General features: G+C 39.5%; 1 protein-coding gene across 5 annotated transcripts in view; it reads right to left on the bottom strand.

Moving 5' to 3' along the window:
• Positions 1-14,001, bottom strand: part of RACGAP1 (Rac GTPase activating protein 1) — a 42,577-nt gene that overhangs the window by 17,388 nt on the left and 11,188 nt on the right. For 3 of the 5 annotated variants that reach the window (XM_036019045.1, XM_028531770.2, XM_036019044.1), the window contains exon 2: positions 10,723-10,811. In XM_036019045.1, coding sequence (XP_035874938.1) covers positions 10,723-10,807 — 85 coding nt within the window. In that variant the 5' untranslated portion in view covers positions 10,808-10,811. The remainder of the gene's footprint in view (positions 1-10,722; positions 10,812-14,001) is intronic. The other 2 variants (XM_036019047.1, XM_036019046.1) reach the window with 1 other exon arrangement.

The following is a 14,001-nucleotide window of genomic DNA, read 5'->3' as shown; positions in this document are numbered from 1 at the left end:
AGATAACAAAATACCTAATGCTATTTAAGTCATTTTATGTAGATGTTAACCTTCACTTTGATCTTTCAGTAACCTTGAACTCAGCTTTAAAAAAGACTATATAAAAAGGAGAAGGAGGAATGAAGTTATTATGGTGAAACTCAAGAGTAAAGGGTAGGGATGCCTGGGCAAGGGAGGATTTCCTAGGGTCAAAAAATACGGCTGAGACTGGGTGGTTGCAGATAGGAGATTTCTGGAGTCTAGAAAACACTGGGCCTCTTTGTCCTCAAAAGTGAGCATAATGGGGAGGTATGACAACGGCGGAGTAGGAGGATCTATCTCACACCACCTCCCAGAACCAAACTGGAAATAAAGAGGGGAATAGCAACCCAAAATAAACCAAAGACTTCTTGAGGAGGAGACTCTTAACCAAGGACAAATACCACCACGAGACCGACAGGAAGGGTGGGACTCGAAAGGGACTGGCACTGCTACCACGGGCAGCAGCCCAAAGTAAGGCACAGCTATGGGAGCTTCCCCCTGAGAAAAGTGAAGCCTGGACCCCAGACTGGGCTCCCAAGCAGAACCCCAGTGCCAGGGTCAGCCACCCACATAGAATCCGGTGGTGAAAGGCCAGAGGGTTTTTATCTGCCAAGGACAGAGGCAGCTGGAGACAAAGCTCCCTGCACTCCGCACCCCCATTTTTTTCCCCCAAGGGGCCAAAGCACACGTTCCTCATTCACAGCCATTCACCTCAGGCTTGGGCTAAGGGAGGGTGGCGCAGACTGGAGTCACCTTAGGAGAGTCTGGAGTAGGAGGCTTTGGGGAGAGGTGTGGGCCACTGGCTGCTGGGTTCCCTGTGCTGGAACATACTTCAATACCACAACAGCCATTTTTCTTGAAAAGAGCACGTCTGTCCCAGGGAAAAAAACAATTACGCCACCCTGTAGGAAAACACTTGCCTTACCCCCTGGAATCATGCTTGCCACCTCCTCTCCCCTGGGTCTTTTTTTCCCCCTTACTTTGCCCCACCTTATATTTTAACCCCTGCTGAAGAGACAGCAACATGGACAGACTCAGGGGATGTCAGACTGGCTTTAGGGATGCAGCCATCCCATACACTTTCTTGGGAACCAGACTGATGCTTTCCCCTGACAGGAGAGCCATAGAAACACCCTCCTGGTCCAGCAGACCTATACTCTGGGCTCTGGAGGCCCCAATTCACTTTCCCACTAGGGGCTCTACCCTGCCAAGTTCAGGGAAATAATCTGGGACAGACTCAAACATGTGGTACAGGATAGGGGAACACACCCACCACCTTCCCTGAAGTCTGAGTGGCACCTCCCACATAAAATCCAGGGGTCCATTTTTCTGATTCGACCAGAACCCCTCTTAGAGATAGCGGGGTCAGTGGCTAGACTAAGACCGACAGCAGGCAGAGTAAGGTGGAGGCAGAGCCTACAGTGCCTTTGCTGACCCACCCCAAGGCCCTATGCTGATAAAAGCCTGACTTACAGCACAGTGACACCCATCCTGGGCCCAGTGAAGCCTGGAAGAGACAGCTACAAACTGGGATTGCTTGTGGCTTCGAACTGGCTGCCAAGGCTTGACATGGACAGCATCTGACATTGGCTTACAGCAGCTTCAGATGTCAAGAGCCGTATACAAAAGGAGAACCCAGGAGGCAAAAATTCTACTTTGTTCTTTTATATTATTTTTTTCTTCAATTTTTCTTTTCTTATTTTTCTTTCATATTTCCTATTTTACTCTTCCCTTTCTTACTCCATTTTTTTCTTCTTTCCTTGTTATTTTAGTCTTTCTCCTTCTTTGCTCTTTTTTTTGGTGACTTCCTCTTTCTATTCCTTAACTCTTCCTCTTTATCTTCTCTTACTATTCTATTTCTCTTTCTACTTTTGTTATTCTTTGTTCTTCTGTCAAGGATTTTGCTGTTTGTTTGGGATCTGGTTTTTGTTTTTTGGCTTCTTTTGGTTCTGTTTTTTTGTGTTGTTTTGTTTTGTTCAGTTAGCACCTGTACAACAGCATACAAGACATGGTGGGAGTTGAAATGTGCAGTTAGGCAGCTGGACGGAGGATCCCACCAACAAAGAGGCCAACAACAATCAGGACCCAAATACAACAAGAGAGCCCACATAACCCACAAAAGGGACATTCCTGGAGCACAAGCTCAGGAGATCAAGGAGACTGGACCACTGAGTCCCACATAACTCTTACCCCATAAGGCCACCCCAGGAAGACAGGGAATCAAAGCAGATCTATCAAATACATAGAAACAGAGTAAGCTAAAATGGGGAGACAAAGAAACAATCCCCAATGAAAGAAAAGGAGGAATCATGCGGTGAATGCTGAGGGGAGAGGGATTAAAGGGGACTAAATGGTAATGAGAAAAAAAATACAACAAAGATTAAACTTAAAAAAAGAAAAACAGAAAACAAAAAATCCTGCCCTGGCTGGTGTGGCTCAGTGGGCTGAGTGCTGGCCTGCAAACCAAAGAGTTATTGGCTCGATTCCTAGTCAGAGCACATGCCTGGGTTGTGGGCCAGGTCTCCAGTAGGGGGGGTGCCTGAAAGGCAACCACACATTGATGTTTCTCTTCCTCTCTTTCTCCCTCCCTTCCCCTCTCTCCAAAAATACATAAATAATCTTAAAAAAAAAAAAAAGGGGGGGGGTGGTAAGGAATCCCCAGAAAAAGAACTAAATGCAATTGAGGCAATCAATTTATCAGAGTTCAAAGTAATAGTTATAAGGGTGCTAAAGGACCTTAGCAAGAATTATAAGGAACCTAGTGGGAACTACATCAACACGAAAAAGGACACAGAAAATCTGAATAAGAACCAGTTGGAAATTAAGAATACAATATCTGAAATGAAGAATACACTAAAAGGAATTAAAAGCAGGCTAGATGAAGCAGAGAGCTGCACTGGCAATTTGGAAGACAAGGTAGAAAAAAACACCCAATCAGAGCAACTAAAAGAAAAAAAGACTTAAAAAGAATGAGGATGATTTAAGAGAACTTTGGGACAACATGAAATAAAATTATATCCATATCATAGGGCTACCAGAAAGAGAAGAAAGTGAGCTAGGGGTAGAAAACCTGTTTGAATAAATGATGACAGAAACTCCCCTAACTTGGTGAAGGAAAAGTCACACAAGTTCAGGAAGCACAGAGTCCCAATCAAGATGAACCAAAAGAGACCCATACCAAGATACATCATAATTAAAATGGCAAAGTTTAAAGACAAAGAAGAGAATCTTAAAGAAACAGCCAGTTACCTACAAGGGAGTTCCAATAAGACTGTCAGCTGATTTCTCAACGGGAACACTGCAGGCCAGAAGGGACTGGCATGAAGTGTTCAGAGTAATGAAAAGCAAGGATCTGCAACTAAGACTACTCTTTCATTTAAAGCTATTATTTAAAATTGAAGTCAAAATAAAGAGGTTCCCAAACAAAAACAGTTAAAGGAGTACATTAACACCAAACCAGCATTGCATGAGATGTTAAAGGGACTGTTTTAAGAAAAAGAAATAGAAAGAGGAACATAACTATAAAGGAATAAAATGGTAATGAACGAGTACCTATAAGTGATAACCTTAAATGTAAATGGAGTAAATGTTCCAATCAAAAAACAGAGGGTAATAGAATGGATAAGAAAAGACAGCCCATATATATGTTGTATCAAGAGACCCATCTCAGAACAAAAGATTTACACAGGCTGAAAAGTGAAAGATTGGAAAAAAAATATTCCATGCAAATGTAGATTTAAAAAAAGCTGGAGTAACAATACTAACATCTGGCAAAATAGGCTTCAAAACAAAGGCCATAACAAGAGACAAAGAAGTTCACTACACAATACCAAAGGGATTACTCCAACAAGAGGATATAACCCTTACAAACATGTATGCGCCCAATATGGGAGCACCTAAATACATAAAGGTGAGAAAACCTTTTGGTGGACCTAAGAGAAGATGGCAACACAGTCACTGTAGGGTATTATAACACCCCACTGTCACCAATGGGTAGATCTTCCAGACAAAAAATCAACAAGAAAACAGCAACCTTAAACAACACACTAGATCAAATGGACTTAATTGATATTTACAAAACATTTCATCTCAAAGCAGCAGAATACACATTCTTTTCAGATACACATGGATCATTCTCAAAGATCCATGGTAAGACACAAAATAAACCTTAACAAATTCAAGAAAACTGAAATCAAATCAAGCATTTTCTCAGTTTCCAACAGCATGTAAGTAGAAATCAACCTCAATAAAAAAGAACTCCAAAACATTCAAACACATAGAGGCTAAGTAGCATGTTATTAAATAATGAATAGCTCATCAATGAGGTCAAGGAAGAAATCAGAAAGTACCTGGAAATAAATGAAAAATGAACACATAACAACCCAAAACCTATGGGACACAGCAAAAGCATTCCTGAAAGTTCATAGCATTACAGGCCTACCTCAAAAAGACAGAAAAGTCTCAAAACATTCTAACCCTACACCTAAAAGAACCTGCAAAACAACAGCAAAGTCCAGAGTGAGTAAAAGGAAGGAAATAATCAAGATCAGAGTGAAAATAAGTGACATAGGCCCTGGCTGGTGTGGCTCCGTGGACTGATTGCTGGATTGCAAAGCAAATGGTCACTGGTTTGATTCCCAAGTGGGGCACATGCCTGGGTTGTGGGCCAGGTCCCAGGAGGGGGCACACAAGAGGCAACCACACATAGATGTTTCCCTATCTCTTTCTCTCTCCCTTCCCCTCTCTCTTTCTCTCTCCCTTCCCCTCTCTCTAAAAAAATTCAAAAGATCAATGAATCAGAAGCTGTTTTTTTGAAAACAAATAAAAATAATAAACCTCTGCCTTGGCTGGAATGGTCTGTGGATTGAGTGCAAGCCTGAGAAATGAAAGGTTCCTGGTTCAATCCCAGTCAGGGCACATGCCTGGGTTGGGGGCCAGATCCCCAATTGTGGGTGTGTGAGAGGCAGCCTATCAAGAGGTATCTCTTGCACATTTGATATTTTTCTTCCTCCTTTCCCTCTCCCTAAAAATGAATAAATAAAATCTTCAAAATGAGAACCTTTAATAGGACTCATCAAGAAAAATAGAGAGGACCCAAATTAATAAAATCAGAAATGAAAGAGAAGTAACAACTGATACCACATTAATACGTAGAATTAAAGAAAATACTATGAATAACTATATGCCAAGAAATTGGACAACCTGGGAGGAGTGGATAAATTTCTATAAACACACAATCTTCCAAAACTGAATAGGTATAAGCAGAAAACCTGAATAGACTGATAACAACTAGTGAAATTGAAACAGTAATCAAAAAACCCAGCAAACAAAAGTCTTGAACCAGATGGCTTCATAGATAGATTTAACCAATCATTCAGAGCAAAACACCTACCCTTCTCAAACTATTCCAAAAAATTCAAGTAGAGGGAAGACTTCCAAGCTCTTTTTACGAGGCCAGTATTCAAATTCAGGTAAAGCACAATAAAGAAACGAAACTATAGGCCAATATTCCCGATGAACACAGATGCTAAAATCAACAAAATATTAACAAAACAGATCCAGCAAAACATTAAAAAGATCATACGCCATGATCAAGTGGGATTTATCAAGGGATCCAAGGTTGGTACAATATTTGCAAATCAATAAATATGATACAGCACATGAACAAAATGAAAGATAAAAATCACATGATTAAGGCCCTGGCTGGCGTAGCTCAGTGGATTGAGCGCAGGCTAGGAACCAAAGTGTCCCAGGTTTGATTCCCAGCCAGGGTACATTCCTGGGTTGCAGGCCATAACCCCCAGCAACCGCACACTGATGTTTCTCTCTCTCTCTCTCTCTTTCTCTCTCTCTCTATCTATCTATCTCTTTCCCTTCCCTCCCTAAAAATAAATAAAAATAAAATCTTTAAAAAAAGCATTAAACCAAGAATTTAATAAAAAAAATAACCATTTTAAAAAAATCACATGATTATATCAATAGATGTAGAAAAAGCATTTGATAAAATCCAGCACCCATTTATGATAAAAGCTCTCAGCAAAGTGGGAATAGATGCAATATACCTCATCATAATAAGGGCAATATAGAAAAAACCTACAGCCAACATCATATTCAATGGGCAAAAAACTAAAAGAGTTTCCCTTAAGATTAGGACCAAGACAGGGGTGTCTGCTTTCACCGCTATTATTCAACATAGTACTGGAAGTCCTAGCCACAGTAAACAGACAAGAAGAATAAAAGGCATCCAAATTGGAAGGAGGAGAGTAAAACTGTCATTATTCATAGATGACATGATATTGTACACAGATAACCCTATAGGCTCTAACCAAAAAACTGTCAGACCTAATAAATGAATACAACAAAGTAGCAGGATACAAAATCAATACTCAGAAATCGATGGCATTTTTATACACCAATAATGAACTATCAGAAAGAGAAACTAAGAAAACAATCCCATTCTCTACTGCAACAAAAAAATTAAGATACCTAGGAATAAATTCAACCAAACAGATAAAAGACCTGTACTCAGAAAACTATAGGACACTAAAGAAACTGAGAAAGCTACAAGTGGAAGCATATACCATGTTCATGGATTGGAAGAAATATCATCATTAAAATGTCCATACTACCCAAAGAAATCTAGAGATTCAATGCAATTCCTATTAAAATACCAATGGCATATTTCACAGACCCAGAACATATATTCCAAAAATTCATATGGAACCACAAAAGACCCCAAATAGCTTCAGCAATCCTGAGAAAGAAGAACAAAGTTGGCCTGGCTGGCGTAGCTCAGTGGATTGAGCTCGGGCTGAGAACCAAAGCATCATAGGTTCGATCCCCAGTCTGGGAACATGCCTGGGTTGCAGGCCACAGTCCCCAGCAACCGCACATTGATGTTTCTCTCTCTCTCTCCCTCCCTTCCCCCTCTAAAAATAAATAAATAAAATCTTAAAAAAAAAAAAAAAAAAAAAAAAACAAAGAGGGATCACAATACCTGATATTAAACTCTACTACAAGGCCACTGTAATCAAAAAGTCTGGTACTGGCATGAGAACAGACACATAGATCAATGGAACAGCATAGACAGCCCAGAAATAAACTCATACCTTTATGTTCAATTAATATTTGATAAAGGAGGCAAGAATACAATGGAGTAAAGACAGTCTTTTCAATAAATGGTGTTGGGAGAACTGGACTAGTACTTGCGAACAAATGAAACTAGACTACAAACTACACCATACACCAGAATAAACTCAAAATGGATAAAAGACTTAAATATAAGTCACAATACCATAAAAATCCTAGAGGAAAACATAGGCAGTAAAATTTCAGATATCCCACATAGCAATATTTTTGCCAATATATCTCCTAGAGCATGGGAAACAAAGGCAAAAATAACTAAATGGGACTACATCAAATTAAAAAGCTTCTGTACAGCTAACGATACCATCATCAAAATGAAAAGAAAACCCGCTGTATAGAATATATTTGCCTCTGATACATCAGACAAGGGCTTCACCTCCAAAATATATAAAAGACTCATATGACTCAACACCAGAAAGACAATCCAATTAAAAAATGGGCAAAGGACCTGAATACTTCTCCAAGGAGGAAATACAGATGGCCCAGAGACATATGAAAAAATGCTCAACTTACTAGCCATCAGAGAGGTGCAAATTAAAACCACAATGAGCCCTGACTAGTATGGCTCAGTGAGTTGGGCACCCTCCCACGAACCCAAAGGTCACTGGTTCAATTCCTGGTCAGGGCATATACCTGGGTTGCAAGCCAAGTGCCCATTTGGGAGGTGTTGAGAGGTAACCAATTGATGTTTCTCTCACACACTGATGTTTCTCTCTTCTTTCTCCCTCCCTTCCCCTCTCTAAAAAGTAAAATCTTTTTTTTTAAGATTTTATTTATTTTATTTTTAAAGAAGGAAGGGAGGGAGAGGGAAAGGGAGAGGGAGAGAGAGGGAGGGGGAGAGAGAGAGAGAGAGAGAGAAAGGGAGGAAGGGAGGGAGGGAGGGAGGGAGGGAGGGACGGGGAGAAACATCAATGTGCGGTTGCTGGGGGCTGTGGCCTGCAACCCAGGCATGTGCTCTGACTGGGAATCGAACCTGTGATGCTTTGGTTCACAGCCCAAGCTCAATCCACTGAGCTACACCAGCCAGGGCTTTAAAAAGTAAAATCTTTTAAAAATATAAATAAATAAATTAAAAAAAAAAAAACACACAATGAGGTATCACCTCACACCTGCCAAAATGGTAGGCATGCAGATTGGTGTAACCACTCTAGAAAACAGTATGGCATTTCCTCAAAAAATTAAAAATGGAATTGCTTTTTGACCCAGTGATTCCACTTCTGGGAATATATCCTAAGAATCCTCAAATAACGATTTGAAAGAATATATGCCACTCCTATGTTCATAGCAGCATTATGTACAATAGCCAAGTGCTGGAAACAGCCCAAGTGCCCATCAGTAGATGAGTGGATAAAAAAGTTGCTGTGGTACATTTACACAATGGAATGCTAAACAGTTAAAAAAAAAAAAAAAGGAATTCTTACTTATGCAACTTTATGGACAGAACTAGAGACTATTATGCTAAGTGAAATAAGCCAGTCAATGAAAGACAAATACCCTATGATCTCACTTATAGGTGGAATCTAAAGAACAAACTAGACTAATGACCAAAATAGAATCAGAGGCACAGAAACATGGAATAGACTGATAGCTGTAAGAGGAGAGGGGGAAGGTGGGGATTGGCTGAAAGAAGGGGAAGGGATTAATCAAAGAACATGTATGCATGACTGACATGGACAATGGTGTGGGGATTGACTGTAGGAATCGGGGGGCTAGGTGGAAAGGGACAAAGCAGGGAAAAATCAGGACAACTATAATAGTATAAACAATAAAATATTTAAAAGAGAAAAAAAAGCCAACATTCCAAGTTAGGGATTTAAGAGAGACAAAACATACCGATTTTATAACAGAAATCAATGGGAAGATAAAAATTTGCTTATAAAATATGAGTATCTGTAAAAATAAATATCTTATGTGTTTTTGCATAATTACTTCCAAAGTACTTTCACAACTAGTATCTCATGTTATCTTCACAGCACTCCCACAAAGACAAAGACATTTAAATGCCTATTTCACAGATAAACACACATAGAAATAACCATTAAAAGGCAGCACTAGCTATTGAACTTCAGACTTCAGATTCCTCTATCTGCCCCACACCCTATCACCTGCCTCCTCTTTGAGAGATTCTCACAGTCTCTTCCACCCACTTCCCCTTATTTTCACCTTCACGACAACTATCCCAGGTAGGTGAGACTCCTATTGCGTCTTTCCTGAGCAATGGCAACCACGTCCTTATCAGTCTCCTGCCTCGACCTCTGAAGCAACCCTCATGACTTCTGCCTGGGGAAGCTTCCAAAAGCACAGCTCTGATGATGTCACTCCCCCTTTTATCCTATTCCCCTCAAACCCCACACCACCTTGCTTCCACTCAGGCTGTTCCCAACTCTAAATGATCTCTTTCATCTCTGTCTGGTGGGACCCTACCCTACATTTAAGACTCAACTGAAACCCTACTTTTCTCCATGAAGCCATTCAGTCATCCCTTTCCCTCAACTCAACATGTGCTAGAGCCTGTGATAGAGTCTCATTAAATATTTGCTAAATGAACCTGAATTTTAAGATCTCTTATTCAATACTCTTCCCCACTAGACTCCAAAGTAATCCATCTTCTGAGATGACATGATCTCAAAGAGAAGCCTAATTAGTATGCCATCAAGGTTACTGAGCTGGTACCAGATGACAGGGTCATGCAACAGCTATTAGAGAGAGAAAATAGAATATTGTTTTGAAAGGCCTGTAAGTGGATAAGAGCTATTAAAAACATCAATCAAATTAAAGGAAATATTGAATGGCATAAGCAAGATGCCATACTAAATACTGTAGGGATTTTTTTTAAGTTCAAGACAGTTTGTACATTACTTTTATATCAATGAGGCTGACTTAAGAGCAACACTTACTAAATTAGGTATTAATAAAAATCTGATGTAGGAGAGGATGGCAACACCAAACAGAAACTGGTACAGAGTCATTTCCATGGGTCACCTAAGTCCGTGCTGCTGGCCCCACCTTCCTTTCTCACTTACCTACTTCACTGGCGACTGTTTAGCACCGCCTTCATTTTCTCCCTAGGTCTCCAATCCATTTCAATCCTTTATTACTAAGCATCAAATATATTAAGTAGGTAGAAGTAGATAAATAGTCCCTTCTTCAAAAAAAAAGTTGTAACATTTTTCTCCTCTTTAACTGAAAATGTTCTACAGAATACAGGGAAAGGCCAGGATAAAAACTGTGGACAACTACTCACTAAAGAAAAAAAGCAACATCCTTGAAAATTCAGCAGATTGCCCAGTTCATGGTACAAAAATGCAATTGGCAACTATTAGTGGAAATGAGAACCCAGACAATAAAAAAAAGTCTGAACAAAATCCATTTAAGAACTACAGAAAAAAGTAACCACTTAGAATGAGTGTCCATTAAGCTTGGACCATGATTAAGTGACCATCACTTTCTTTTTAGGTAAACCAAATCAAAAACGATTTTCAAGTTGGAACACACTTCAGATTTGTTTTCTGAAGTGTTTTCTCTCTTCACACAGGGCAGCGCAGAATGACTTACGGAGTTCATTTCCTTCACTGAGAATCTCCACCCGGCGTACAAGCTGCTCAAACAGATTCCGCAAATTCAGCATCGTGGTATCCATCTTCCTGCCAAGAAATCAAATATACGTTAGGGGTCATGCCTTCTCCCCAGACAAAAGCTTCAGTAGCAATCCAATACAGTCATCAGTGACTAACATCTGGATTCTTTTATTTGTAGCTACCATCATAAGAATGACAAGCCAACAATTGATGTTTTGTGTAATCCTTGTTATAAAAACAAAGTTGGAAAGTCTAACACTTATTTGAAAATTAGAAAAGTGTTTCAGACCTTTAAATATAATATCCTCTTCCTGCCTACTGCTTTTCCTCCACTCTGCAATCACTATGGAGCTGAGAGGAAAGCAATTAGGGCCAAGCATGCCAGTTGATTACTAGGTGACCAAATACAAAATGTGGTTCTTAGTCAAGCCTGTTGATTAATAACACTTCTGCCACTTTAATCCTTCTGGACTTTGAAGACCTTAAGGTTTATTTTTAATTTTTTTTTAGCCAGTACCCCTGTTGCATCTGCCTTTTAAAATGCAGGACATGGTCAGCACATTTCCTACCAACAGCACAGATGACATCACACAAGTGATTAAGTGGGGAAATCGCCAGCTCAGCAGCACAAGAATTATTTCTGTAATGCAGGGCTCTCTGCTGGACTGTGTGCAGGGACTATGTCTAATAAATTTATACTAAGTATAGGCAAAGGCTTATGTTGTACCACATTCTGGCATCAAGAAGACAATACACCACCTTCACAGTCAGAAGGGCAAAGGAAAAATAATTTGCTACTGTGTTCTATATAGTGAATTTCAGGCTTCATATTTCCCCCCAAAGACCTGCTGATATTACATTAAAAATGGTGTCCTTACTAGCAGTTCTGCTCCAAATAGACTAACTGGGAACACTTTGAGAAAATAAGATCTTCATTTAACAGTCAAGAAAGAAAGATATCAATTGGCTATTATGAAAACTATCAAGGAAATAAAAAATCAAGTTTCATTTAAAAACTGAACATTTTCAGAAATACCATTAAAGGATTCTTCTGTTTTGCCTAATCACCCTTTCAACATTCTAGTCCAGGTCCTTATTTTATGCTCTAAATAAAATCTGAAGAAATCTTTTATGAAGGTTTAGTGATTTTACAATGTTTATAAGATTGCACCATATGCTATGAGGGCAGGAGAGGAAAAAAATCCACAAAGGAAAGAATATAGAAACAAAGATATTTTCTATTAAATGCTACAGAATTATTCGTTTTCACTTGTATGATGATTGCTCTAACAGCAAAAAAGCTTTCAATTCCAAGCTTGGATGCAATATATACCTGAAGCAGGGCCGGAAATCAAGATGTTCTAATGGCAATGTATCTGTTCCAAGCTACATTATCACAGCAAGCTGCTAAGCAACCAGACCAACAAATTTATTGCAAAGATCTTTCTTTAAACTAAGAACAAAACTAAAGTAATAGCATTAAAACTGGCAGGAAGAGACCAGGAAGTCATAGAGAAGCCCATGGATTCAACAATGTGACAAAACAGGCAAATATACTCAAATGCTACAGAATAGAACTGGGAGGAGGCAATTCAGTAACCTATTCAAATTATTTCCTTCGACTCCCAGTAAAAAATGGAACACACTGATCACTTTTAATATGGGGTATTGATTTCTATCATATCAGCATTCATCTTTATATTCTGAGACTATGAAGGCAGTAAGCTCAATACCTAGGAAAACTTCCATCTGTCCAAGAATGCAAAAAAAGTCAAATTTCACAGTGCAACTAGGATACTAAAAACCGTTTTTTTAAAAAACATTTTTCAGCCATGGTTGGTGTGGCTCAGTGGATTGAGCACCCACCTGCAAACCAAAGGGTCACTGGTTTGATTCTCAGTCAGGGCACATGCCTGGGTTGCTGGCCAGGTCGCCAGTAGCAGGTGCGTGAGAAGCAACCACACATTGACATTTCTCCCCCTCTCTCCCTTCCTTCTCCTCTCTAAAAATAAATAAATAGAATCTTTAAATATTTTTTCAATAGCATAAACAATAAAATATAATTAAAAATAAATAAATTTTTTTCAGAAAGTTTTTATGTCTTAGCCCTGGCTGCTCTGGCTCAGAGGATTGAGTGCCAGTCTGTGAACCAAAGGGTTGCTGGTTCAATTCCCAGTCAGGGCACATGCCTGGGTTGCAAGCCAGGTCCTCAGTAGGGGGTATGAAAGAGGCAACCACGCTGTTTATCTACCTCTCTTTCTCCCTCCCTTCCCCTCTTCCTAAAATTAGATAAAATCTTAAAAAAAAGAGAAAGTTTTTATGTCTTAAATGACAATAAACAACCTAATCCTTTACTCCTTTAAAAGAAATCCTCACATTTTCTCAAGTTCCTCTAGTCCATTATTCTTCTTTCCTATTTTTCTGTGCATATGACTCTCTAGAGTGAAGGTTGGGTTGAGGTACCCTCTTGAAAATGCAACCTGATTCCTGAAAAGTCTAAAGACACAGAGAACCTACTTGGGGCTATCTCCTCATCATAGTAACTGTTATCTCATAAGTTATCTCACACAACTACCTGGATCTACACTGTTTTCCTGATATGATGCCTAGTGCCTAGGAAACAGTGTTTAAGTGAACTTCCAGTGCTTCACTGTAAAACAGCAAAACGGTAACCCTACCTCTGTCAGACCACGTTAGTCTCCAGATTACAGTTTTACAAATAGTTTGATTATGGGTTTTTCTCTATTCTTCTCTCTCAACACCAGACATTCCTGCAGTTCAATCCTCTAACCTCTCAAAGAGCATTATCAAGCCACTCCACTTTAATCATTAGATCTCTGCAGACAACTCACCCATTTATCTTATCAACCTTAGCCTCTCTCCTAATGCCAGTCCTGGAGCTCTCAATTTGCTTGGGATGCCCCACATGCTGGATTTGATTTTGAGATAGTATTCTATCCTTTCCCCTCATATACACAGAGTAAAGTAAAAAAGTTACAATAAGCTAAAGTTATTATTAAAGAAAAAAATTTATAAATTTAGTGCAGCCTAAGTGTTCAGTGTTTATAGAGTTTACAGTAGTGCATGGTAATGCCCTAGGCCTTCACATTCTCTCACCACTCGCTGACTCACCCAGAGAAACTTCCAGTCCTCCAAGCTCCATTCACAGTAAGTGTCCTACATGGGTGTATCACTTTGATCTTTTATACGTATTTTTATTGTACCTTTTCTATGTTTAGATATACAAATACTTAAC

The sequence above is a fragment of the Phyllostomus discolor genome, chromosome 2 (assembly GCF_004126475.2).
Source record: "Phyllostomus discolor isolate MPI-MPIP mPhyDis1 chromosome 2, mPhyDis1.pri.v3, whole genome shotgun sequence".
Classification (NCBI taxonomy): domain Eukaryota; kingdom Metazoa; phylum Chordata; class Mammalia; order Chiroptera; family Phyllostomidae; genus Phyllostomus; species Phyllostomus discolor.
This window is presented reverse-complemented; position numbering and strand designations above follow the sequence as displayed.